Source organism: Equus quagga, chromosome 20 (genome assembly GCF_021613505.1).
Source record: "Equus quagga isolate Etosha38 chromosome 20, UCLA_HA_Equagga_1.0, whole genome shotgun sequence".
In the NCBI taxonomy this organism is placed as follows: Eukaryota; Metazoa; Chordata; class Mammalia; order Perissodactyla; family Equidae; genus Equus; species Equus quagga.
Window position 1 is genome coordinate 17,501,249 of NC_060286.1, and position 27,856 is coordinate 17,529,104.

At 47.5% G+C, this 27,856-nt stretch overlaps 1 protein-coding gene across 8 annotated transcripts in view; it reads left to right on the forward strand.

Annotated features, from left to right (window-relative positions):
- Nucleotides 1–27,540, forward strand: part of DCAF4 (DDB1 and CUL4 associated factor 4) — a 27,984-nt gene extending 444 nt beyond the window's left edge. For 2 of the 8 annotated variants that reach the window (XM_046647600.1, XM_046647601.1), the window contains exons 2-15: nt 274–381; nt 10,475–10,568; nt 12,977–13,080; nt 13,518–13,675; nt 14,426–14,508; nt 15,736–15,838; nt 17,778–17,921; nt 18,832–18,881; nt 21,747–21,826; nt 23,131–23,229; nt 23,335–23,432; nt 24,263–24,436; nt 24,790–24,904; nt 26,494–27,540. In XM_046647600.1, coding sequence (XP_046503556.1) covers nt 10,483–10,568; nt 12,977–13,080; nt 13,518–13,675; nt 14,426–14,508; nt 15,736–15,838; nt 17,778–17,921; nt 18,832–18,881; nt 21,747–21,826; nt 23,131–23,229; nt 23,335–23,432; nt 24,263–24,436; nt 24,790–24,904; nt 26,494–26,684 — 1,485 coding nt within the window. In that variant the 5' untranslated portion in view covers nt 274–381; nt 10,475–10,482 and the 3' untranslated portion in view covers nt 26,685–27,540. Of the gene's footprint in view, nt 1–273; nt 382–10,474; nt 11,468–12,976; nt 13,081–13,517; nt 13,676–14,425; nt 14,509–15,735; nt 15,839–17,777; nt 17,922–18,831; nt 18,882–21,746; nt 21,827–23,130; nt 23,230–23,334; nt 23,433–24,262; nt 24,437–24,789; nt 24,905–26,493 lie in introns of all 8 variants that reach the window. The other 6 variants (XM_046647597.1, XM_046647599.1, XM_046647603.1 and 3 more) reach the window with 6 other exon arrangements.
- Nucleotides 27,541–27,856: the final 316 nt, after the last annotated feature.

The window sequence follows — 27,856 nt, forward strand, 5'->3', positions numbered from 1 at the left end:
ATCTGCAGCCGTAAACACGGGGGAGGGAACCCCGAGTGTCGTGTCCGATCTGCAGCTGTCAACACGGGGGAGGGAACCCCGAGTGTCGTGTCCGATCTGCAGCCGTAAATACGGGGGAGGGGAGCGCCGAGTGTTGCCGCTCGGTGTCTGACCCGAAGGCGCATTTTTCTAAACCCTGATGCTGAAGGTGCCACCCAGCACCTCCTAGTGGCTGGACTGCGGGCCCTCGGCGGCGGTTTACCTGGAAGCTCAGGTTGTGGGTGACTTTTTCAGGCAGGTCTGCAGAACGGCTAAGGCGTGTCGGGCGCTTTCCGCGTGCCAGGCGCTGCGCGAACAGCTCTCCAAGCGTTAACTGACTTTTCCGCGCACCAGCCCCGTGAGGTAGGTAGTAGTCCCTTTGTCGGGCTCAGAAAGGGGCCTGATGAACTTGTTACCTGCCCCAGGTAACTCACAGACTAGTGAGTAGTGGAGCCCCGGGTTGAACCCAAGCTTTCCGAGTTAACCTGCACACCGAGTCGTGTGTTAGTGACAAGGCCACCTTTTCTACCCTAGCACTTGCGGGGTTCGGGAAGCCTCGTCGGGCCCCCCGCTGACCTCAGAACCATGATACCCCCTTCCCTTTGGTGGGCGTGGGGTGGTCCACAGACATTGTCTTGTCAATCAGACAAGAGGGAAAGGACACTGATGCGACAACGTCCTGGAGGAACCAAACAAAATCCCACAGCCCCAAACTTTAGTTTTAAGTAACACTGACCCTGGTGCTTGAGGCGGTGTCCCGTGGGTAGCCAAGCCCAGGGCCCACACCAGCAGGGGTGGAGCCTTTTGTCCACCACCCACTGTCTTTCTGGGCACGATCGTTAGCCCGCTCAGGCTCAGTTTCCTCATTTGTAAAATAAAGTTAAAACGCGGGGTGGGCATGGCAGGCTTCTCCTAGACACGGTTTTCTATTTGGCTTTAAAACCAATGGCCTTAGGCTTTCCACGTCATGGTCCCCTCGTCTCTATCATCTGAATTCCCCTGTTGTTCGACATTAAGGATGTTTCTCCCTTTTAAATATTATAGTACTGCTGTAGTAAATCTTTTTTGGTTTTGAGGTATATATTTCACATACCATAAAAGTTGCCGTTTTAAGGTATACACTTCGAGGGGGTTTTGTAGTATATTCGCGAGGTTGTGTGACCATCACTACGATCTTATTCCCGAACATTTTCATCAGCCCAAGAAACCGCCCTGCGGCCAAGGCACCTTGGAGGCACTGGAGCTCCCTCTGGGAGGTGGGACCTGGGACGAGGTCCAGCCGGCCATCTCCGGCCCGCACCGTAGGGATCCTGCGGCCGGCCGAAATGGCGCCTTGGGGGAGGGGAGGGCCAGTTGTCCTGGCCCCTGCGGGACGCGCCAGCATTCCGGGGAGCTGGGCGCCGTCTTTGCTGCTCCTGTGCGGGAAACTGCCAGACCGAGCGGCGGAGCGGCCCCAGGTGAGCGAGCTGCACGAGCAGGCCTCTCCGGAGAGCCCGGCTGCGAAGCAGGGCCTGAAAGACGGCGCAGGAGTTTGCCAGACTTCGGGGTATCGACATGCCGAGGTTGAACGATTTGCAGCCGAAGGAGCGGAACCGTGGAAAGCTCCTGGAACCGTTGTCAAAACGAACTGGACGACGTCAGCAGCATGAACGCAAGGAGTGGAGAAGCTGAGCAGTTCGCGAGATGGGAAAGGACAAGGCAGCAAGCCGTCGATGGACTTGTGTTTTACGGCAGAACCCACTTACAGAGAGCTGCCCAGACAGCTCCCACCTGGAGGAAACCACTGGCAGTTTGGAAAAGCAGCAAATAAAGGATATTAAGACTGTGTTTTCAGAGTTTATCACTGTTGAAATGCTCTTCACAGCAAAGCTTTAGACGTAAACACTGATACCTACCAAAATATGCAAAAGATTGATGAGGAGGATATTCGGAGGTTTTCAGAAGCTCTAGGTATCCGCCAGATTATCCATCTCATTTAGATACTGCAAGAGCAGATTCAGGGGTGCCTTTTCCGGGGTGCCTTAGCTAAGTGTGTGTCTGGAACAGGGCAAGTGTCCACCTATCAACTAAGAAAGGATCAGCAAGCAGAGGCTGAAGAGTTAGATGTTAGAGAAGAAGAAAATTAGTTCTCCTAAGCACACTTTTCGTTTCCATTTTTGTCTTAAAACGACTCAGAATCCGGGATTACTAAATTATAAAATTGTGTACAAGCTTACTGTGTTAAACTTCAAAATGAAATGCTAACTGAAAAGAAAAAATTAAACTTATGCTGACCCAAAATGAAAGTTTTAAAAAATATTACACACTGAGTCACGTCAACCTCCTACCTAGTGATCTGTGAATTTATTATAAGTCCCCCCCTTCTTTTAGATTATGAATTTCAAAGTATTTCATATTAATGCACTGTAGCTGGCTGGGAGTCCTATAGTAAGTAGATAACAGAAACTAAAAGATCTGCCTCTTCCACTTAGTTTCCTTTAGGTTGACTCCAGAAAAGCATCCTGTCTAGTTGTTCCAATTAAATATGAATTCTATTCCATGAAGCTTTTTTTTTTTTGAGGAAGATTATCCCTGGACTAACATCTGCCGACAATCCTCCTCTTTTTGCTGAGGAAGGCTGGCCCTGAGCTAACATCCTTGCCCGTCTTCCTCTACTTTATATGTGGGACGCCTGCCACAGCATGGCTTGCCAAGCGGTGCCGTGTCCGCACCTGGGATCTGAACCAGCGAACCCTGGGCTGCCGAGAAGGGGAAGGTGCGAGCTTAACCGCTGCACCACTGGGCCAGCCCCCCCCCATGAAGCTTTAAGTAAAAGACAAGTTTTCTTTTTAAACTTATACCGAAACATCAAGTTTCATTATTCAGTGTGTAAATTTATCTTTCAAGTGTGTAATCAAAACAATAAAAGAAATAGGACACCAATATATCAGTTTTACAAATGCATAAAGCATAGGTTTTAATTTAAATGAAAGTCACAACCCGATTCTGGTTTTAAAACAAGTAAAGCTGCTGCATATATTAATATGCAGTACTACAGCTTTTGGAAAGCTAGTAATTTGGTGGAATGTTGCCTAAGAAAACATGAACAAGTACACATGGAACATTTAAAATTCTGTAGAAATTTTACCAGCCTACTACCTAGTTAATAAAAGTGTATAATAGTAACACTTTTTCCTGAAAATATGAAACAGTTAAATCAGAGCCCTTATCAACTCGTTTGGAATAACTAGAAAAAGCAGTTATTCATAACAGAAAAATAGCCTTTGTAGAAGCTTTAAAAAAAACAAGGACCCTTGTACCAATTGTCACTCTCCTTTCCCTGCCCTCTCCCCCCCCCCCCCCAAACCTTGGAAACATATCTCCCTATCTCTTGCTTTCTGTCTCTCTCAATTTGCCTCTGCTAGAGATTTGGAGGTTTCATATACATTGAATCATACACTGCCCTTGTGTGTCCGGCTTTTGACTCAGCAAAATGTTTTCAAGGCTCCTCCACATTGCCACATGCATCAGTACTTCATTCTTTTTCTTCTTTTCACTTCCTGTTGCATGGATGCGCCACATTTTGTTTACCCGTTCATCAGTTGATGGGAATTTGGGTTATTTCCACTCTGGGGCAATTATGAATAATGCTGTCGTGAACATTACTGTCCAAATTTTTGTGTGGCCATATGTTTTCATTTCTACTGGGTTTTGCTGGGTCCTATGGTAACTCTGTTGAACCTTTTGAGGAACTGCCAAACTGTTTTCCAAAGTGGCCACAGGATTTTACGTTTCTACCAGCAGTGTATGGGGGTTCCAGTTTCTCCACATCCTCACCTCGCAGTACTTAATCTGTTTTTTTTATTATAGCCATCCTGGTGGGTATGAAGCGGTATCTTATTGTGGTCTTAATTTGTGTCTACTTGATCACTACTGATGTTGAGCATCTTTTGACCATCCAAATGGCCATTTGTGTATCTTTGAAGAAACGTCTTCAAATTTTTTGCTTATTTTTTAATTGGGTTATTTTTCTTGTTGAGTTGTTTATATATTCTGGATACTAGATCCTTGTCAAATACATGATTTAAAAATATTTTCTCCCGTTCTATGGGTTGTCTTTTCACTTTCTTGATAGTGTCCTTTGATGCACAAAAGTTTTTAATTTTGATCAAGTCCAATTTATCTTTTTTCTGGTGCTTCAAGTGTCTTATCTGAGAAACCATTGCTGATCCAAGATCATGATTATTTATACCTTTATTTCCTCAAAGAGGTTTATAGTTTTAGATCTTGGATACATTTGAGTTAATTTTGTGTACGTTGTGAAGTAGAGATCCAAGTATGTTGTTTGCTGGTGAATGTGTAGTTGTCACAGCAGTTGAGAAGATTACTCTTTCCCCCATTGAATGGTCTTGGACCTTTGACAGAAATCAGTTGGCTATAGATGTATGGGTTTATGTCTCCACTCTCAATTTTACTGCGTTGATCTGTATTTTTATCCTTGTGCCCATGACTTGATTACTGTGGCTTTGTAGTAAGTTTTGAAATTGGGAAGTAGAGTCTTCCAACTTTGCTCTTTTTCAAGATTGGTTTGATTAGTCTGGATCCCTTGCGTTTCCATATGAATTTCAGGATCACCTTGTCCATTTCTGCAAAAAAAGGCAGTTAGAGTTTTGATAGGGATTGCACTAAATCTACAAATCCATTTGGAGGCCATCCTAAGTCTTCCAATCCATGACATAGATGTCTTTCCATTTATTTAGGTCCTCTTTAATTTCTTTCAACAGTGTTTACAACTGTTTTTAGTGTACAAGTTTTGTACTTGTTTTGTTAAATTTATTCCTATGTATTCTTTTTGATGCTCTTGTAAATGGAATTGTTTTCTTTAATTTCATTGTCGAATTGTTCATTGCTAGTGTGTAGAAATACAGTGATTTTATATATGTCTTGTGTCTTGCAACCTTGAGTAACTCATTTATTAGCTCTAATAGTTTTCTTGTGGATTCTTTAGGATTTTCTCTGTGTAAGATCAGGTCATCTGCAAATAGAAATAGTTTTACTTCCTTTCCTGTTTGGATATCTTTTCTTTCTTTTTCTTGCCTAACTGCCCCTGGCTAGAACTTCCAGTACAATGTTGAACAGAAGTTGTGAGAACAGACATCCTTGTCTTGTTCCTGATCTTAGGGGAGAAGCTTGTGGTCTTTCATCACTAAGTATGAGTTAGCTGTGGGTTTTTTTTTTTTTTAAGATTTTATTTTTTTCCTTTTTCTCCCCAAAGCCCCCCAGTACATAGTTGTATATTCTTCGTTGTCGGTCCTTCTAGTTGTGGCATGCGGGACGCTGCCTCAGCGTGGTTTGATGAGCAGTGCCATGTCTGCGCCCAGGATTCGAACCAACGAAACACTGGGCCGCCTGCAGCGGAGCGCGCGAACTTAACCACTCGGCCACGGGGCCAACCCCTAGCTGTGGGGTTTTTGTAGATGCCCTTTAGCAAGTTGAGGAAGCTACCTTCTATTCCTAGTTTTTATCGTGAAAAGGATATTGAATTTCATCCACTTCTCCATCTATCAAGATAATCATGGAGGTTTTTTCCTCATTCTATTAATATGGTGTATCATGTTGATTGATGTTTGTATGTTGAACCAACCTTATTTTCCTGGGGTAAATCCTACTTGGTCATGTTGTACACTCCTTTTTATATACTTCTGGATTTGGCTTGCAAGCATTTCTTGAGGACTTGTGTCTGTGTCCGTAAGGTATGTTGATCTATAGTTTTCTTGTGATGGCTTTTTCTTGTTTTGTTAACAGGGTAATACTGACCTCATAAAGTGAGTTGGAAAGTTATAGTAAATATCTTGCATGTGATCTTTCCAGTCTTTTGGGTTATTCTCTCAGGATTGATTCCCAGAAAGCATGTACATTTATATCGTGCTTGATAAGTATTACACAAACGTGTTCCAAAAAGTCAAATCGTGTTTATTTATTGTTAGAGATTAACATTACTTCTTTCCAGAATAATGGTCTCTGAGAAATTCTTCTTTACTCCTTCAGGTATTTAAAAGATTCTCTGAAAGGCAGAGCCAGGCTCAGCCTTCCACAACGCATCTTATTTTATGTCTGTGCCTGGCAGAGCAGCTCCAGAGGAGCCGAGTGTCAGCCTTTTGCCCAGCAAATTGTTATTGAGCGCTTCCTGCCTGGGACAGGGTTTCTCAGCCTCAGCACTCTTTTGGGCTGGATAATTTGTTGTAGGGAACTGTCCTGTCCATTAGAGGATGGTTAGCAGCATCCCTGGCTTCTCCCCACTAGATACCAGTAGCATCTCACCCTTCTCCCCCAAGTCGTGACAAACAAAAATGTCTCCAGATACAGTCAGATGTCCCCCGGTGGGTAAAATTGTCCTTGGTTAAGAAGCGCTGATCTAAAACTGATATGTGCTGGATTTCATATTGCTGTCTGATAAAATTGCCTCTTAACTTTGAATTTGAATCTTCACTGTATATTTGGCTTTGGATCCACTTTTGTCTCAATGTGTGTCACGACATGCTGATAACTTTCAAATCTCTATCTTTTGCCTTGTTTCCTCTCTTAATTCCCAGAGCTTTATGTACAACTGCCTGCCTGGGTGTTCTGCAAACATCTTGAGGTTGGTTTGTTCAAAATCAGACGTATTCTCTTCTGCCTGCCCCCTGCCCCAGACTGCTTTTCCTCCTTTATTCTTGGTCTCCCAGGTCAGGACTTACTGGTTCTCAGCTCCTCTCTCTCTATGTCTCTCGTGAGATTCAGCTCCTGAATCTGAATTTGGGCTCCTCTGTCCCAAGCACCCCTTTCATAGTTGGTGGGTTCATCTGACCTGCTTGCTGCGGAAGTCCTTACCTTCCAACTCGTTCCTTCCACCGCTGCCTTTAAAGTGCCCTTTCTGATATGCAGGTCTAATCATGTCACTGCCCAAGCACCTGGAGCCCTCATGATCTGGGCTTCCTGCCTCTCCACCTCATCCCCCAGCCCCTTGTACCTTAGGCCCTGGGCATACCGAACTGCTCTCAGGCCCCTCTCCCACCTCCTTGCCTGACGTTCGTACTTCAGGCTGCGGTTCAGATTGTCTCCCCTCTGGCCCTTCCACTCAGAGCAGTCACTCCCTTCTCCCACTACGCCTGGAGAGACCCGGGTCTTCACCCACCCGATGCACTGCAGGAATTGGTTCGTGTACTGTCTCCTGACTGAACAGTGATGCCTTGAGAACAGGGACCACAGCTTATTTTTCTCTGCCCACTCACCAGTGCCTGACATGAACTGGGCCCTCTGTAAGTGTGTGTTGACTATCAAATGGAAATACCCAGAGTAGAAGGAAGCTAGCTGGGATTTAAAGTAACTGTGAGGATTTTTGTGTCATTTCTTAGTTCAGTGAACATTTACTTAGAGCCACCCGGGTCATGGGTGCTACGAATAGAAAAAAGAACAAGGCAAGATCTTTGCCTTAAAGAACTCACCTCACGTCTAATGCGAGACGGGAGTACAAACAGTTCAATTCAGAGTGATAGGTGCGAGCATAATCCGTGAAGTGGATATTGAGAGAGAACTACGTTTGCATTTGGGGAAGACACACTCCCCACCCCTGAAATAAACGTCTTGAAAACACAAAAAGATACCATTTCATGTTACTCTTAACCCTTTCTGTATTTGCTCTACTTCTATTTATTGTGACTTTTTAAGAATGACTTTGACTTGATCTCACTTAGTAAATGAGTGGTTGTTGTCAACCCCGCTGTCCTATAGCAGTGCCTGAACCTGTGCTTGTGTGAGCTGGTGGTTTAGACATAGTCTCGCTGGCTCACCTGTTACTTCATGGTTGAGTGTGTCCTGATCGTGCAGCCCCGTCTGGAGGATAATGGTGCCGGCAGGCCATGGTCCTGCCTCCTAGTGGGGGAGCTGAAGCCTTTGATTCACCATCATGTGACCTTTGCTGTATTCCTGCATTATTTCATAATTCAAGCAAACTGGAATCCTGTGTGCAGAATATGCAATGCAAAGAAACTTTTTTCTTTTTGTAGAGTTGGTAATAGTAATAATGATCTTTATGTGAATATGGCCTATTTTTCTACCAGTTTTCTTAACACTGACCATACATATTTCCCTTCCTAGTCACAGTGCCTTTTAGCTTGTAACTTAACTAGGTAATAAATACGACTTTATTCTTAAATAAATATTAAGATAATTGATCCATAGAGAAATCCATGCATGTGATATTCAGGAGCCGTTAAAGTGGTTGCTTAGGAAAATGAATGAAATCATTATATTATTGGACAGGGGTGGGGATAGTGATATTCTTTACAGAGAAGGGAAATATACATAGGAAAAGCAGACTGGGATGAACTTGGAACCTCTTGAGTTGCTGAGTCTGTGAAAATAGACGTGAGGTGCCGGCATAAGAACTTGACGCTCAGGAAGGATGCTCGGGGTTGGAGGTGAGCCTGTGTTGGCAGATGAGACGGTGTTAAGTCTGGAAGAAGAGCATCTAGCACAGAACAGTGGAAAACACAGGATGGGTGACCTAAGAAAAACTGGAAAAGGATGGATTTGACAAGAAGAGAACCAAGAGAAAGATATCCCAGAAGCCAGTGGAAGAGTGAAACTTCGCGGTGTCACTTGTTGCAAGAACAAGGGCTAAGAAGAGACCACTAACTTTGGCACATGGGTGATCATTAGTTAACACCTGAGCAAGAGCTTTTCAGCAGAAAGATGAAGCTGGAGGGGGCCTGACTGCAGTGGCTTGAGGAGTGACTGGGAAACAAGGAAGTGGAGTGTGTGCATGTAGACCACACCCTCAGAGCGTTTCTGTGCCTTTGGCTTAGAGATGGAGCACATACAAGTGAAAAACCTGAGCATGTTTATAAGCTGAAATGAGGAGGGGGGAGATTGATGAAACGTATATGGGAACAGATGTCTGCGGAGTCTGAGAAGGAGTGAGGTCAACTGCCAGGCGGGATGGGTTTGCCAGGAAAAGGTGCAGGGATGCTTTCTCCAAGGGGGAAGACGCTAAGAATTAATAAAGGCAGATATTCGTGGAGGGGTTGGGAGAGAAATTGGGTATTTGTGTCTGGTAACATCCCCCTGTGAGGTGGGGAGCTCTGCTGTCTACTAAAGGTGACTGGAAGGAAGTGGGAAGGGTTTTAGGAGAGTGTAAACACCCAGGATTATCGAGAGTGAATCAGACTAAGCATAAATAAAATTAGGTCAATTTATAATGTCCTGGCAGAGGATGAAAATGAGACGTTTATGGTGGCTCTAAGTCTGCGTGGCTGTATAGTTTCCTTCAGTAGTGCTTATTAATTCTGGCACAGGACTGGAGAACGGCTGGTTAAACTAATCTGGGCTGTGGAATGGCCTAGTGCAGGAAGCAGGCTGACTCTGAAGCCAGCAAATCAAGGACTTTGTTACAGAATTGGTGAAATGTTTGGTTACCTACGTATTGTACTCACTGAATTTCTCTTCCTTTTCTTTGTATCACATTAGCCCCAACTCATAATCATAGGTTGACACAGAAGTAGTTGAATAAATGCTGAAATCTGAAACGTGGGTCTAGACTTCTGGCGCTCTGTTTGATGTTATGGTATTTGAATGTAGTTTTAAAACCTATTCGGTGAGCCGTCATCCTTGTCTCTAATGAGTGGGAAAAACTCACCAGGTGTTGGGAATGCATGAAACTCACAGCACCTGGTCCATGTACCACAGTTGAGTCTTTTTTAAGAACTCCTAATGTGATTCCTAGTGTTAAAACTGGTGATATTTTGATGATTGTGATAGATTTAGTCTATACGAGATAAAACTTTAAAAAACCACTTGGAAAGTTATTAGAATGTCAGTGTCATTAAGTGGTTTTATCTCATTCCTTATTTCAAAACATCATGTGCACATCTGTCCCTTTAACAGCAAGGGGACTTCAGGGAGTTAAGACACCCTTTATTAAGCACATTGAGAAGTCATGCACATTGGCCCTGTTTGTGTTCACATTTTTGGCTGTTTAGCTATATAGGAGAAAGTTTTCACTGTCATCGCTATTCTCTATGAATAAGAATGTGTGTGGATTGAAAGAAAAATAATTATATGCCCTGGTGTTACCTAGTAAGGCAGAGAAAGAAGAAGAACTTGAGAGTTCTCATGCCAGGCTCAAACTGTCACCCTAAAGTAATTGTGAGAGTGTCGGCACCTCACATGGTGGCCCAGGGAATGGAGGTTAACATGTTTTCGGTCCAGGTGTCAGCTGTAAAGTAAGAGAACTGAAGCCGGAGAGGTGGCTACAGAAGTGTTGGATTTTGTTGGTGTCTCCTTTGCAGGGGTGGCTTGGTGTGGTGGCTTTGATGATAACCCAGGTTGGGCCATCCTTTTGCCTTGTTCTGAGCATGAAGGAACTATCAAGAAGCAAACAGAAGAGAAAAGCACATGCGCACACGTTTGTAGGTAATTTTCTTTTTTTCTCTTTTAGGAGCAGAAATGAGTGAAAGCAACTGGCAGAGTAGAAGACATGAGAGAAGGAACCACCGGCAGTACCGTTGGTTCAGGCAACATGGTTCTAATAGGCAAGTGCTGTTGCCCAGTGCAACAATGTTCTTCCATTTTCCAGCACCCTCGCGTCCGTGTGACTCACTGGGGGTCTCATCAAAATGCAGGGTCTGAGGTGAGGTCCGATGAGAGCCTGCATTCCTAACAAGCTCCCAGGAGTGTTGCTGCTGCAGGTCAGCCTGCCTGCCACACTTTGGGTAATGAGATGATGGCCACACTCTTGTTCGTTTTCAGAGTGACCATGACTTCTGGCCGGAGCGTTAGCCGTAGGCTCAGAACTAGACATCATCTAATGTAACTGGAGAGCTGTTTGTCCACTTTGTAGACTTTTTTTTCCTCTCTCTCTTTTTTGTCTTTTCTTCCAGCCAATGAAAATAGGTTTCTGGCAACCTAATTTCATTAATTCAGCCCAAGTCCTCACAAAGGCTCTCTATATAATACAGTATTTACGAAACACAAAAAGGGTATAAGAGAACAGTAACACGAACACCATGTCACCACCGCCTCACTTAAAGGTAAAACGTAGTCTAGACTTAGTTGAAGTCCCCAGTGTAAGCACTTTCCACGCTCTAGTAGTTTTTCTGCGTGAAGGATATGCAGTCCCGTCTCACAACAAGACCCCACTGCACCACCCGCCGGGAGACGGCACCTCTCCATGGTTCAGGGCGCCGGCACGGCCTCTGGCCAGAAGTCTTCACGCAGCTCCTCCTCAGCAAAGGAGACCCATAGGCCAATTGCCACACTCCAGGCCTCCTCGTGAAATGGACAGAATGCGGGGCCGGCCCCATGGCCAAGTGGTTGGGTTCGCGTGCTCTGCTTCGGTGGCCCAGGGTTTCACTGGTTCGGATCCTGGGCATGGACATGGCGCCACTCGTCAGGCCATGCTGAGGCGGCATCCCACATGCCACAACCAGAGGTACTCACACCCAGAATACCCATCTATGAACTGGGGGGCTTTGGGGAGAAGAAGGAAAAATAAAGAAAAATCTTTTTAAAAAAATGGACAGAATTCTAATTCTGTCAGACGTCAGAAGACGTCAAATACCAAGATGTTTCTCTAGAACAGGTTAACCTGAACAGTAACAGAAAGCATCAAAATGTTGTGGAAAGAACAAGGGCTTTGGAATTAGGAGGTCTGGGTTTGACACACTGCTTTTTTCTGTGTGAAAGTGGGCAAGTTACTTGATCACCCTTGAGTCCCTCTTCTGGTACAAAACACAGCCGGTGCTTCTCGTTAGGTTTGCAATCACGCATGTAAAGCCCCTCACAGGCTGCCTGGTTCTGAGCGGGCCCTCCGTGCATGGTGGGCCTCAGCAGGTGCAGAATCGAATCTCTTACTCTAAGCCACGAGCCCAGACTTGACCCGTATTGTAGAAAGGTCAGGACAGGGCCCAATGTTTGTATGTTTTGTGAGGAGAACCATGGATACTTTCTGGGCCCCAGGCCTTCCCCTGAGGGTACAACCTGTAGCAAAATGTGATCTGAGAAGAGTCTCAGCTCAGCTTTGGCAGAGTCGCATGGAAACATGCTGGACAGCCACCCTCTGGGCTCTGGAAAGAACGGAGTTGCAGTCCTTGGGCTAGAAACGTAGATGTTTGCCATGACATGTAATCCTGCCTCCTCATGCAGCTGATCACACATGAGCTGCCTCAGGAAGCTCTGGGCCATAAAGAGGAGAGTGAATAATTTTCTCTGAAACCATACATAGTATTTATAGAGAAAAGAGAGTTCTTTTATTTCTTCAACCTAGTTTTTCAGTTTGTGTTCCTTTTGCTGGGGTGGGGAAGGGAACTTCTTGATTTTCAAGTAGATTTTATCCGGATTCTAAGTTTCCTCTTTTGCTCTATCATTGTACCCTTCAGGCTGTCACTGCCCCAGAAGCTTCTTGAGCTTTGCAAATCAAGTGTTTAAACAGTGTCTCTATCCCAGCGTTACTGAGCAGATCGCCTCTCTGCCCTGAGCCCCACTTTCTCCATCTGTAAGGTGGGGCAGCCAAGGAGAATTTAAACTTTTGGTACTGGTGAATCCAGTGAAATTCACCTGGCCTTGTAACTGCTGTTCAGCTGACAGATGAGCCCAGATGGTAAATTCTCATTGGCAAAGATTTCTGTTCTCCTTTTCACCTGGAAAATTCCAACAGACCTCACAGAATGCTTAAGTGAGGAGATAAGAAAAGAGAATTACCGTGACTTCCATCCTCTTTTAAAAAAAAAAGAACGAGAAACCGAGACCTTGCCCTAACTTTGATGTATTTGCAGTAGGTAAACTGCTTTCAAGGAAAAGAGGAGTCAGTGCTCCCCAATTAATCAGAAGGGTCAGAGGGTCGGGGTGGAGGCTGCGGAACTGCCTGAGCTGCTTCCTGCAGACCCCACAGTCAGAGTGGCTGGAACGCAAGCCCTTCACTGCAAGTTACCCTGACTGTCAGCAGGTGTAACACGGGGCCACAGCAACGCCTGCAGGATTCCGGCCACGGCGATGATGAGGCCCCGTCGACTTCATCCAGCACAGCTGGCAGTTCTTCCGTGCCAGGTAAGCAGTCTGCTGGATAGGACTCCTCCAGCCCTGCCCGTGGGGAAAGATGAAACCTTGTCCTGCCCTGTCGTCGGGTTATGTCTGCTTTGGCTGCCCTTTTTCCTCAGCCCTCTGTGTCTTCACTTGCATATGGGTGCACTCTTTGTGTCAGCAGCCCATTTCTGCCTTGGAAGAAATTCTGGGAGCAAGTTGAACACTAACAGGAGGACCTGGGTGTATCAGGAATGGCAATCCTGAGGCACCAGAGCCTGAGGGGTGATTTGGCTCCCCCAGGACTGCCCTGGGTCCAGGATTGTGGGCAGTGCTGGCCCACCTCTTGCCCCTCAGAAAAGACAGGCAGCTGTGAGGGGTGGTGGGCAGGCCACTGGCCTCCTTACCAGGTGGGTCAGTTCACAGTGTTAAGTTGAAGTGGATTTTATTTCTTGTGATTAAAGACCTACCAGGGTATTACTTTGACCCGGAAAAGAATCGCTACTTCCGCTTGCTCCCTGGACATAACAACTGCAACCCGCTCACAAAGGAGGGCCTCCGGCACAAGGAGATGGAGAGCAAAAGGCTGCAGCTGCTGGAGGAGGAAGACAAGCAGAGAAAGGTGGGCTCCACACTCGTAGGGGCCGCCCTGTCCCCTCCACTCCTGCCAGCTTCTGCCCACTGCTGACAGGTGGCTGTTAGATGCCCTATGACTCTTAGCACGTGCACCTGAGGGAGTGTGGTGTCGAATTGTCTGTGACAGGCACGTGATGAAGAGAATAAGAACGAGCGAGAAATCCCTTCCTCCCTCCCCCCTTTCCTTATTTGCTGTTTCATCAGTAATTCTAACGTTTCGTCCTTCCCGGAGGAATCTTTGGAAGCAGCATGATACAGTTTCAGTAACTGTATTTTCAGTAGAAAACCTGGGTGTGTGGTTTGAACCTGAGGGTTCCTTATATCCCTTCTGGGGATTAGATGCCAGGACATTGTGATGGTTATGGGTGCTACAGAACGGAAAATCCAAGCCCCAGGGTCAGGTCAGCACAGGTGGAATGGAAAGCGCGATGCGGACCTGAGTGTCCAGTGCCATCCTGCACTCACTAGCTCAGTGGCTTCATCTCCCTGGGCACAGATCACAGTGGGGCTTGCACAGCGGCGCTGAGCATACTTCCCAGCTCACACCTGCCTTCTTGGGATGGGCTCTTCCTCTGCCAGGGAGAGGAGCAAAGGAGACGGTTGGAGTTTTAATGCATATAATTTCTGCCGACTTAATACCCGTTTCTTCTAAAAACATTCTCCATTGTCCTATAACATAAAACTTCATTGAATCTATCTTTTTTCTTTTCTTTTCTTTTCTTTTTTTTTTTTTTAGAAAATAGCCAGGATGGGATGTAATGCATCTTCCTTGCTACAGAAAAACAAGCTGGGTTTTCTCAATGTCACCAGTTATTGCCGGTAAGACTATGCCTCATTACGTTTTCTTCTTGAATATTCTTATCCTATTGTTTCTGTGGTCCGAGAATCTACTCAGGATAGACCTCGTAGCTTCTCTGTGAGGCGTCTTCACGATCAAGGGGCTCCAGCTCACAGCTTGCCTTCTGCTACTAAAACTAGCCCTGAGAGAACCATTCTCCCTCCAGAACAAGGAGAGAAACTCCTGCAGGAGGCCAGAGCAGGGGGCATCTAGGCAGAGGAATTGGGCAGAAATTTCCTAAGATGTTCTCTCTGTGTTACTCTTAAATCATTTTTCGTTTAGTAGAAGGTCCTATAACTTCATTCCTGTGAGACTTCTGCCTCCTTTTCCCTTTCTGATAAGTTGTCACCAAAAATGGAGCATTAAATGGATGTATGTGAACTAAACATTATCTGCATACTTGTGATATCTGATGTAACTAAAACCTGTGAGATAGGCTGATACTCCCCCCAGTTTCCAGAAGAAGAGACTGAGGCTCCAAGTGGAGTGATCTGCTCAAGGTAAAGCTAGAAAGGGCAGGATCTGTCTGACTCTAATGCCTAAGCTCCTAACCCCAGCATTCTGCTCCCTCCCGCAGTGCGTGGACAGGTGAAGAAACAACATGAGTTTGGGTGGCTTATAGGGAGCACAGCTCTCATCTTGGGGCAGGGCCCCCTTTAGGGAAGGCCAGCCGTGCAGGAGATATTAGCCAGGGCAGGTGGTGCATGCCTCTCCTGTATTTCCCTCCTCGTGAGAGGGAAAAGCATTAAGCAGGGTATAGGAAGATACGTTCTTCACCCTAAAACGTATTTTGTTCTTAGTGGAGAGGTAGCTGGGACGCAGGAGAGGGAAGGGGCAGTAAGATGGGTGACTGCATCCCTGGGCTCTTTGTTAGCTCCGTGTCCTTGAGGACGTTGCTTCATTTCTCAGGCACGTTCTCTTCGTCTCAAGAGAAGGAGTGGTACTAGATGGTCCAAAAATAAATCCTTTCCGTTCTAACTCTCTGACCCACTCAATGGGCCACCTGTTTCTTTGCCTTAGTGTTCCTAAGAGTTCTAAAATTGAGATTATTGGGGATCTTGCTCAACTCCATTGCTGAGGAGTGATATGGAGAGGCTGAGCAGGGGCCATGGTCTTCAGGGTGTGGGATAGGGCAGAGCCCGAGTCGTCCTCACGGATACCGAGGTGTGGCGTCCATGCCCTCCCTGCCCCCCTTTTCCCCTCTGCAGTTTAGCCCATGAGCTGCGACTGAGCTGCATGCAGAGGCAAAAAGTCCAAATTCAGAGCTCGGATCCCTCCGCTTTGGCAAGTGACCGATTTAACCTCATACTGGTGAGTGGGAGGGAGCTCTCTGTGGGTGCCAGGGGTATGGCTGCCATCCCCTGACACTTCGTGGCTTAGCATTGGTTTTCATCAAGCCTAGCTGTGTAGAAGCCAGTTGCCATGAAAACAGATGGCATCCTCTTGGTTTTATCATTTTAACAAGCACCTACCAGCTAGCCATTGGCAGATGCTAAGCTGGCAGGGCAGGCCGTGCTGTGACCATCGTCACCCCCACTGCAGCTCTGTCATTTGACATGAGAGCCTGGGCCTACCACATATTGACTAAGAACCATCACAGAGTGACTTTCCCTGGGGTGTGTTGTGTACACAACTGAAAAGGTACACATTGGACCAAGGTACACAGTGGACCACGGACTTCTCATCCTTCTTATACTGGGGCAGCATGTGGTAGCTAAACCTGAAGCTCCGGTGTTCTCCAGTGGCAACGGCATATTACTCCCTTGTTTGCTGTGCCTGACCTGAGTAGCAGGGGCCTGCGGGCCACTGTCCCTGGGCCTGCACATCCAGCACACCTCCATCACACCATTTGCAGGGAGCAGAAAGCCTTCTCTGCTTTTGGTTAGACCTGAGCTGGAAGCCAGGGCCAACTACATGAGCCCAGGGGCCAGGGAACTGTTGGCAGAGAGCCAGAGGGTCCACTGCAAACAGGAGGAGCCAGACCGCTGAGCTTGAGTGAGAACTCAAGGCCACAGGGAGCCTTGTGGCCTGCCCTGCTAGCCCTGTCCTGCCTGGAAGCCAAGGAGAGTGAAAGGACACGAAATTCCTTGTGATCTCCTGACAGGCCTGGAGGCTGCAGCCACAGGATTGACCTTTGAGGTCTTGCCCCAGGAGACCTCAACAGCAGAGCCTTTCCACATTAGGGGTGTTGGGGGCCAAGACTCACATTCTCTCTCCTGTGGCTTTAACCGCCCCCAATGTGTTTGGGGGTACAATTTGACCTGAATTAGTAGAATACTTTCTTGCAGTGGGCTCCCCTCAGGAGCCCCTTCCTTGGGGCTCTTGGGTAAACTGGCTGGAGTGTGCGTGCTGCTTAACAGAGCCTGAGCCCCCCGAGTCCTCCTGCCTCGTCTTGCACAAGCTGCGGGCTGGCCCTTGGAAGATCTTCCCCAGCACCCAGAGTTACAGGTGACTAGTTGGCCACTGTGACGAGAGGATGGGCCTGGGCAGTTTGCCACCCAGAGACCAGTTTTTCAGATCTGAGTCTAGTCCCTGGTAAGGATTCTTCAAGACCATAACCGTTCTTCCCGAGTACACCTGCAGAGTGAGTGCAGTTTCACCAGACTCCAAACTCACTTGTGTTTTGTGTTATATTTATAAATACATATAAAATACAAAATAGAGTGTTTGCTTTGAAGTAATTATTAACCACATTCTTTTAATTAAAAAAATCTTAAAAATAACCCACACCCCGATGCAGTCTTCTCTCTCATCATTTTTTGTCAGTGCAATGTCTTTTTTTTTACCTGGTGGTAATCATAGTGTGTGGGTGACAGGAGGACAATTTTGTATCCTCGTTTTTATTACTTTCTGGTTAGAACTAGCATTTCCCACATTGCTGTGTGGCTTTCATGGTGGCCACCTGCTCTGTCACCATGTGGCTCATCTGAACAGTTTCTCTGGATGGACATTAGGACTCTGCCAAACAGCAAGTGGGGTCACTGTGGACTGCAGACTTCCTGGCAGGGCCCCTCACTGCTGTCCTCGTCCCTAGCTCCTGTGTTGTGAGACAGACGCCTCTTAGCTTTGCCCAGCGATAGCTGTGCTGAGTAGTGACAAGTTAGGTCATCTCCATGCTCCCTCATGGACGGGAGCTCTCACCAGGTGAAAACACACAGGGCAGGGGGGCCAGGAGAGATGGGCAGATGGTCTTAGGCAGCCTGCTTGGCTCAGCCTGCAAGGTGACCTACAGTCCGCTTTCGCCCTCCAGGCGGATACCAACAGTGACCGGCTCTTCACAGTGAATGATGTCAAAGTCGGTGGGTCCAAGTACGGCATCATCAGCCTGCGCGGTCTGAGACCCCCCACGTTCAGGGTGCATATGCATGAAAACCTCTACTTCACCAACCGGAAGGTACGTTGCCCTTCCGTTGTGCCTTGAAACCCCCTTTGCCTTTGGATCCAGGGGCACTGCAGGAGTTGGCCAAATTCAGAGAAGAGGAGAGAACTTGGTGAAGAAGGCAGGGTGCGGTTACCTCATTTTCCCCAGGGAAAAATAGAGTTTTAGGTCCCGCAAACCCAGAGGGGAAGAAAGGGCCTCAGGAGTTTCTTATTTTGGTAGAGAAATGACTTTAGATGGGGGAAGGCTTGAAGCAGTGTTTTTAACTGGTCATGAGGACCTTCCCTCCAGGAGGGTCGAGTCGATCCAGGGCAGCCCACCCACGCACGGAGTCCCTAGAAGTGTGCTGACAGCTTGGGTGGAAGGGCCTCCCACTGTGTCAGGACGATGCATTGGTCACTCAGCCAGTCTGTGGCCGACACTGAGGTTTACATAAGTATAAGGAGCGTGCTGTCTAGGGGGTACCCTTTAAATTGCAGTGGGGTGACAGTTGCATCTATGAGGAGCTGTGACTTTCTGTTCTCTTGGGACATGAGCCACAAGGTGGATACAGGTTGAAAGTAGATTCTGGGTGAAGTGAGATACAGAATGCCTTCAGGGTTAGGATTGTCCCCTGCCATTGCAGAGAATTCATCCCCTGGAGGGTAGACGAGGTGTCTCACTATGAGGCCCATGCCAATGATGAAGGACTGGGCCTGGGGGTTACTTCCTCCGTGTCCCCTCACAAGGCTCTGCATGGTAGTGCAGGGAGCTTCCCTGTTCTCAGATTGCTTGTTCTAGCCCCCTTTAAAGGAGCAAGATCTGAAGAAAAAAGTCACATGTCCACATCCCCACAAGTTATTCCACAAGTAAGCTTTTGTCTGTTTCTCCCCATGAGTTGGCAGTCAGACCAATCTTTTCATCTTGCTGTGTGCTTCCTCCCCAGGTGAACTCCGTGTGCTGGGCCTCACTGAATCACCTGGATTCCCATGTTCTGTATCTTTTGGCAGACGAGGAGGTTTGGTGGGCAGGTCACACCCTGAGGTTAAAACAGTATGGGAGCAGGCCTGGTGGTGCAGTAGTTAGGTTCGGCACACTCTGCTTTGGCAGCCTGGGTCCGCGGGTTCAGATCCCAGGCGCAGACCTACACCACTCAGCAAGCCAAGCGTGTGGCGTCCCACATACAAAATAGAGGAAGATTGGCACAGATGCAGATGTTAGCTCAACAACAATCATCCTGAAATAAAAAGAGCTAAGATTGGCAACAGATATTTGCTCAGGGCCAATATTCCTCACCAAGAAAAACCCCAAAAGAATAGTATGGCGTTTCTCCCCTTTCTGTGGGCAAAGGAGAGGATGAACATCCGCACAGCTGGGTTTAAAGAGTGCCGTCTATTGTAGCTGGACGGCTTGCCCTCTGGTGGTCATTCCAGGTAATCGTCAGGCTTTTGTGCACCTGCTGCTGAAGTTCATGGGACATTCTCCCTTGACAAAAATGGCGCCTTGTTCAGACCTGCACTCTGCGTTTTTTCCCAAAGAGTGGTGGGGGTTAGACTGAATTCTTTCTACACTTTCTGGACTCTTCGTTAACCTGCAGCCTGTTAAAGGATTAGATCTACGATAAGGGGCCTGTAGGTATCATACAAAGTTTGTGTGTAACCTGGATGTCAGCCATGGTAACTGAAAGTGCACTTGCGTAAGGACTCTTCCCACATCCTCGCCCTTCAAGCCCGGAAGCAGAGGGAGTTTCTTTAGGAAGGAATTGAGCTGCCCAGCTGCAGTGTTGTCACTTACAGTTTCAACAGCCTCTATACTAGAGATATTTAACATGGGGCTTACCACCGGAGGCACTGTGACATGCACACATTACACATTCAGACCTTCAAGGATGTTGCCTGATTGCTTTGCAGAAATTTACATTTTTCCATGAGAGGTTGTGTGTGTTCATTCCCACAATGTGTATGTGTTTATTCCGCTCACATCTACTGAGCATATCCGATCCCTGTGGAAGGTGCTTGAAATGAGCGGCTCAACAGATAATCAGTCTGTGCAGTGATGCCTGTGGGGCAGTTGGGTGGAAAAGGGATGCAGGATTCGGGCGGCCTTCCTGGAGGTGGTTCCCACATGGGAAGGAGGGGATGAGCTCCCCTCAGAAAGAAGAGTCAGGAGAGAGCTTGGCACATTGGGCAGCAGTAAGGTGTTTGGTATCCATGATGCCTCTGGCTGGCTAGGTTGCAAGACTGAATCCTGGGGGCTGTGGGATGCCCTTGGAGGCTTGTGACTGTGGAGGCATTTCTTATATAGCAGTTTAGGTGATAGGCTGATGAGGGTGAGGCCTCAAGAAGACCGCAGTGAGACTAAAGAGGACAGTGGAGAGGGTGTGACCTGATGGGCAGGAGTGGAGGAGGGCACAAGTCTGAGAGGCTTAGGATCTAGGCCAGGGAATCTCGGTGCTAGGAGAAGGTCTGAGGCTGGAACTCGAAGAGTGGTGTTGTGGAGGCCAAGAGGAATCATGTAGTTAGAAACTGTGCTCCATGGCCACGGGGCTAGACTGGAAAGTGTCCATCAGCTTTAGAAACTAAGGGCCCTTCGGACACCTTGATGGGAACATTTCAGTGGAAAAGTGACTGTCAGACCTGGGTTACAGTGGGTTGAAGAATGAAAGCAAGGCAAGTAAGTGGGGATAAACACAGGTTCCTCTTGAGAGAAGTGTGGCTGTGAAGGGACAGGGAGCAGAACCAAATCAATCGGAAGACAGACACCCAATACAAAAGTCGGCAAAGGATATAAAGAGGCAATTCAAAGAAAAGCAAACTCAATGACTTATAATCAGATGACGGTACATCCAGTTCTAATAGTCATGGGAATCCAAATTAAAATAATGAGATGTCATTTTATACCCATTCAGATAAGCACAAATTTTAAAAGTCTGATAGTGCCAAGTTTTGGCAAATGTAGAGAATGGGGAAAACTCTTGGTATGAATAAAGTAATTCAACCACTTGAAGTTGAAGGTGCATGCAGCTTACACCCCCACAATTCCTCTCCAGCTTAGACGCTAGAGCAGTGTTTTAAAACCGCAAGTCTTGACTTATCAGGGGCCATTAAGTTAGTTTCTGAGTGGCCTTTTTTTTAATGAAGTAGACTAGAAAATACGTGTTTCATATTTAGTAAGGGTAAATATTTCATGAAACCTTTGTTTCAAATGTGTGTGTGTGTGTGTGTGTGTAGTGCATTGTAGTGTAAAGTTAAATTCTTACCATGGGTTTAAGAAACACTGCCTTAGAGGAGCCTGCTGTCGTGGGAGGGAGACAACAAGAGATGCTCCTTCCAGCAGCAGAGCAAAAAAAAGAAAATTGAAAATAACCTCCATGCCCATCACCAGGAGAGTGGATAAGTTGTGATATATTCATACAGAGGAGTGCTTCATGGTGAAGATGCGAGAACTGGAGCTACAAACATCAACACAGATGAATCCAGGAGACAATGCAGACTGAAAAGTCGTGGAAGATGCCATTTACATCTGTTTTAAAAACATAAACAGTTCTTTATATTGCTCACAGACAAGTGCGTCATGGAAATAGTATAACATGGCCTAGAACTCAGACCAGTTTTAGAAGAGTGAGTCTCTGGGTGGGAGAGGAGAGAAGGGAGAATTGGACTGGGGAGGGGTCAAAGACAACTGTTAAATGTATCTCTGACAATTTTTTCCTTTAAAAAAATCTGAAACTAAATATGGAAAATGTAATATGTTAAATCTGGCCTATGGGTGTTATTCTTACAATTTTTTTAAAGGGTAGTAATGCTCATTCCCCTCCCAGAGGAGAGCCTTGTGCTTGACTGTCCTTAACAGCTCTTCCAGCCTGTGCCTCATGGGGATCGCAGAGACTCCAGGCTGTGCCACCCTGCTCCCAGCCTCGCTGTTTGTCAGTAGTCACCCAGGTACATGGGCCTTTTCCTTGGACGAGGAGGTGCTCTGAGGGAGGTCTCTGTCCTCTGCCTCCCAGGAGCTGCAGCCAACAATAATTTAAGCTCCGTGGCAAAGCCTTGGAGAGGAGGAGTGGGAACCCCAGGCTGGGGGAGCCCAAGTGAGAGCCCCAGGGTGGGAGAGTCTGCAGAAGCGCCTGTGGGAGGCTCCTTAAAGCTGACCCAAGATTCGTACCAGAAGTGTGTGCATCCTCACATCTCCCCTTCTTCTGGATCATTTCAGCAGCCGGAACAGTTAAAAGTGTAACCAAAGCAAGAGATCGGAATGTTTATTTGGGCTGCCTGTACAGATCGTTCAGAAAACGTCTTTTGAGCTCTTACTGTGTGGCAGGTGCGATCAGAGATACTTAGATTCTGTTCGGCTGAAGGGACTTGGCCTTCTCCTTCCTGGCAGCATTCTGTTTGTTAAGTTTTCAGTCTTTCAGAGAATTAGGATCAATTAGACAAGGGTCAGGCCTCTAAGAATGCAGGTTTCAGGCAGACCTGGCATGAATCCCGGCATCACCCCTTACCAACTTGAACAGGTTGGTTAACTTGTGTACAGTGAAGGTAATCCCTACCCCATCGAGTTACATGGAGCATTAAATGAGGTAGTGCCCACTTAGCCTGCTGCCTGGCATTTCGTCATACAGCAAGCTTATGAGGTAGGAGTATGTATTATCACCCAATCTTACATATGCGGAAACTAAGGCAAAGAGTGTCAGAATTTGCCTGACAAAACTAATCTGTGGTGTTAGAAGTCAGGATGGTGGTTTCCTTTGGGGAGGTAGTAAGGGGAGGAGACGTGAGGGGTACTGGGGTACTGGAATGTTCTTAACCTGGGTGGTGGTCACGTGGCTCTGTTTACTTTGCGATCACTCCTTAAACTACATACATATGATTTACACCCTTTGTGTATGTGTTGTCAGTAGAAAAAAGTTTATTTTAAAAAATGTTTTGCTTACGATCACCATCTAATAGTGAGATCTGGGGTTGAAACCCTCTTAGCTGGGACACCACACTGCCTTTCCGATCGCTGTTAGTACCTGTAACACTGCTGCTGGGAAGTCAGGACAGATCAGATATTCGCTCTCAGAATAACCACTTTTGAGCTGGGCACCCAGCTGAGTGAGTCTTTTTTGCTACCACAAAACCCACAGTGGGGCCTTGAGCAGCTGTTCCTGGAGGTTTCCCAAATCTCGTGGGCCCTGGCCTGGCAGTGTGCAGGAAAGATCTCCATCCTCGAGGACAGCCATGCTTTACAACCCCTGTCCCCTCAGCAGGAGACCGGCCTGGCATGCTGTGCAGTTTCCGCATCCCTGGGGCCTGGTCCTGCGCGTGGTCCCTGAACATCCAGGCAAATAACTGCTTCAGTACAGGTGAGCTGTGGCTGCCTCCCAGGTCCCCAGAGGAGAGGGTTGAACAGGCTCTGGACCCCTTATCCAGCAAGTGACACTTGTCTCTCCACCCCATGTGTCTCTCAGGCTTATCTCGGCGGGTCCTGGTGACCAACGTGGTGACAGGACACCGGCAGTCATTTGGGACCAGCAGTGATGTCTTGGCCCAGCAGTTTGCTGTCCTGGTGGGTTGGATTGGGAAGGGTGTAACATAAAGCCTCCCAAGGTGAAAGTTCTGCTGCATTGAAATTGGATTCCTCTGTGTGCCGTCTAGTCCTCCTCCCATGTAGAGAAGAGGGCGTCGGAAAGGATTAACGGGTTGCTTCGTGAACATGTCTGCACCGAGTGAAAGGTGGCTGATCCAGAAAGGCCTGGCTGAGTGGCCTTTAAACCCTTCCTGTTTAAGTGAATTGTTAGCAGTTCTTGAGTACTTGGATTAGCCAGCAGGACAAGTAATTTTTTAAATTAAATCCCAGTTTATAGCACTTAATAGTTTCATACACTACTTTCAAATTACACCTTATAAAGTTAAAAATCAAAATTGTAGTCATTGCTACATTTCAGAGAATTGCCCCATAGAAAATGCCACCTTTCTTTAAAAGTGTAGAGGAGGGAGTATGCCGACCTGCTTTTGGCAGCAAGCACGGAGTTCTTGTTCAGGTTTCGTCAGCCGTCTTCCCCCTCTGTTTGGGACCTCACGTCTTGCCTGGGTCTGTCATCCCTCCTCCTCCATACTCACCACCCCAGGTTGCCATCAACGACTTTGGTGGAGACAGCTTCAGAGTAGGGCCTAAGTTGCCAGTGCAGCCAGTGGGGGGGACACAGGGGGTCCAGTTCTCTTACGCTTTCACAAGGAACCCTTCCAACTCGTCTGAGGCTCAAACCCTGACCAACCCACGTCCACCCGAGTCTCTGACCAGTAGCTGGGATGGGGAAGGGTGGCAGGAGTTGTGTTCTGGAGGGCACACCCCTCCCAGCTTTAGATGGAGGTACCAAGCAGTCACACTTTCCACAGGCTCCTCTGCTGTTTAATGGCTGTCGTTCTGGGGAGGTCTTTGCCATTGATCTGCGTTGTCGAAATCAGGGCAAGGACTGGAAGGCCACCCGCCTCTTCCACGACTCAGCAGTGACTTCTGTGCAAATCCTCCAAGAAGAGCAATCCCTGATGGCGTCCGACATGGCTGGAACGGTAGGGGTGGCACTGACTTTCTCAAGCCACTGGAGCTAGTGGTCCAGAGTGCTGCCAGGTGGAGGAGCTCTATGGAAGAGACCCTCATGTCAGACAGCAGCAGGGGAGAGGCAGCCAGAGATTAGGCAGGTCTGGTCTGGACAGGGCATCTACTGCCCACTGGGAGCCCAACTGGTCTAGACAGACGTGAAACTGATTCTGGTCTTTTTGATGAACTCTAGGGCTGAGGAGTTGGAGATTTAGATTTTCCTAATCTGAAGAGCTCTTGGGGTATGACCTTGCCCTCTGGGCCTGGGGTTCATGTGTGTACCTGCTGGACTCCCCGTAACAGCCCCTTGTGCTTCTTCCCACAGATCAAGCTGTGGGACCTGAGGACCACTAAGTGTCTGAGGCAGTACGAAGGTCACGTGAATGAGTATGCCCACCTGCCCCTGCACGTGCATGAGGAAGAAGGAATCGTGGTGGCAGGTAGCTGGAGAGGGGGAGATCCCATCCCATCAAGTACTGTCCCTTAGGGCCCCCAGCAGCTTAAACAGCAGTGGGAGAAATTACTCCAAAACAGAACCGAATAAAGGGGATTGTAGACTGTTGGGGAGGGAGACTAGGTGGGACGTAGATAGTAAACATTGCATTACTGGTAATAGATATTAGTAAGCCACAGTTGACACGTCCACCAGGTGGACAGCCCTCTGTCCCCACATCAGTGAGCAAACATCACCTAGGAAACAGGCAAGTCAGGGCAATAAAACAGCAGCTTGGCGGACCTGGGTGTGGCATATAAGTGTTCACCGGGTCAGCGTTCAGTGTGACCCTTATCCTGTCGTGCAGCTGTCCTCTGGAAAACTTGGGCTCCCTGTTCTTTGTGCTTGTATTTCCCCCAGAGGATGCTGAGAAGAGAAATTAAGGTCATTGTAAGGAACTGAATCCTGGACGTTTTAACACCATCCCTGTGGGCCCATGATCTGTGTTACGGGAGCAGAGCTGTCCAGCCACTACACCCCTTTGAAAGGAGTTACAAGTGGATCACAGATGATGCTGTTTCTGGGCTATAGAATATTCTGATGGCATGAAAGATCAGTGGCGTTACGTATGAAATAGTAGGCCCTTGGCATTAAGGAACGTGTTCTCAGTCTTCGCGCATCCTCCAATTTGCTAATATTCCTATAGAAAGTACTTACTCCGCATGGAGCTTTTTTGGCTAAGCAGCATCACTTTGTTAGAACTTTCTTAGGCTCATTTACTGCTCTCACCATCACCAGCAGTTAGCTGCCTTTGTAAGTCTGTTTTCCACCAGCTTTCCCTCAGAAGGGTTTGTGTGTGCTGCATCATAGAGAAGGGGTCAGCCTTGTTGCGGGGCAGGTATGGGTGGAGGGCCAGCTGTAGTCATCAGTGAACCACGCGGCCTGAGTTCATCTGCGGTTGATGGGGTACCGACAGTCTAGAGTCACTTTCTGGTCAAGAGCAAGTGTGAACTCCCTGAATGCTGAAGGTCTCTTTCCTCCAGGATCTCTGGTAGCACATATCATGTGTCTGGGCTGCCCTCACCAATGGTGTTAGGGGTCACATTCCTCAGAACTTTGAGCCCTGACGACTCTAACTGGTCTCATGAACTGAACCGTTGGATGAGAAAGAGCTCTGGGGAGAGCTGTCACCTGGTTTGTCCCCAGGATGTAATGAAAAGAGATCTTCCTGGTTACTTTTTGTTTCATAAAAAGGAAGTGAGCTTTATGTCATCTAGAGCGGTTGGGCTGGGCTCCCTCTTGAACAGCCCTTGACACCAAGAGAAGCAGAATACCCACCTGTTAGCCAGGGTGCCTGCTGAGCCATCCGAGGGGTCACACAGCCAGCCAGTGTGTCTTCTTGCTTTGAATACCTTCAGCCAGTTATGGTTCTAGAGGGTGACCTGTAACTTTGCTTTTCTAAAGTGCATATTATCAGTAGAAGTAATTTCCGTTCGTGAGTTTGTGTTTTGGCTTCCATGGAAGAATCAAGAGAAGCCATGTCCACAAGTTCCCTCCCTTCTCCCACTGACCTACCATGTCTTCCCTCTTTCTTAGTGGGCCAGGACTGCTACACCAGAATCTGGAGCCTCCACGATGGCCACCTGCTCAGAACCATCCCCTCCCCACACCCCACCTCCAAGGCCGACATCCCCAGTGTGGCCTTCTCTGCTCGGCTCGGGGGCTTCCGGGGAGCGCCAGGACTACTCATGGCTGTCCAGCAAGACCTTTACTGTTTCTCCTACTAAAATTCTACAGAGGGCAGCCTGGAGGGATGTGGATTTGACTTAGGGACTAAAGAGTAGCCGTACTTCTGCCACGACTGCTGCTTCCGGTGAGAGCATTGTAAATGGGCGCTCTGCCTACACAGGTCCCATCCGCCTGGCTGCTGGGGAGAAGGTGCTACGTTTTATGTGGGACATTTCAGCAAAGTTATTTCAGTTAAGTTGTGGGCTCAGAGAGTTTGAAAGTCCTTTTCATAAAAGGTACCTGTTTTCTTGTTGAATTCCTTAGAATAGTTCCTCCACCCCTCCGTTTTTTTTTTAAACAAGAAATACTTCTCTAAGGGCTGAAATTGGCAAAAATGAAAATAATTAAAGCTGCTTCTTTCACCAGAAGTCCTTTTGAGAAGCCTAATGATGAGACTGGGTGAGACTGTTAGGTTAGTCGGTGCCTGAGTCCCAGAAGAACATGCATCTGTACTTGAGAAGCCAGCTGGAAAGGGGGGTGTCATTGCTCTGCGTCTCTAGAGGATTTCAGGCAGGAGTTTGGAATCATTGAACTAGCCTTCTCTAACTCATCATCAGTAGCAGATCTCTGGGATTCTCCTTTCATCATTTGTAGGCACTGGAAGGAAAGATGGACCTTTTTAAACGCTAGCGGTTTTAAACAGGCCTTAGCATGCTGTGGTTGAGCCACCTTCCAGAACATTAGGTACAGCAGCTCCTGTTTCTATCCTGGTGACTTGACTGTCAGATTCAAGGGCCCTTTCTCAAAGAAAATTGGCTTCGACCTTCTGCAATCTAGGAGAAGCAGTTTGTCAGATGTTTATACAAAGTGTTAAAGAGCCTGTCTTTCTACCAAACAATAAATGGAGAAGAACCATGCCGTGGTGGTGTGTTGCATCTGTTAGTGATTTACAAGATCATGGAGCTTGGCTACTGTAGCAACAGACCAGCTGCAGTAATGTCTACTTAGATCTTAGGTGAGGAAAAGAAAGAAGGGTAGAGACTGCACCAGCTTGAATGGCTTTGCTGGAGAGCTTCCCAGTGCCCCTCCAGATCCGCTCAGTGCCCTTCTTCACCTGCTCTGCTCATGCCCCAGGAAGCTGGCCTCTCTGGACAACTTCAGAGGGCCCCCTGGCCCCAGCTGGGTTCAGGCAATGGGATGTACCAGCAGGAAAGAGGGCAGGAGGAGAGTG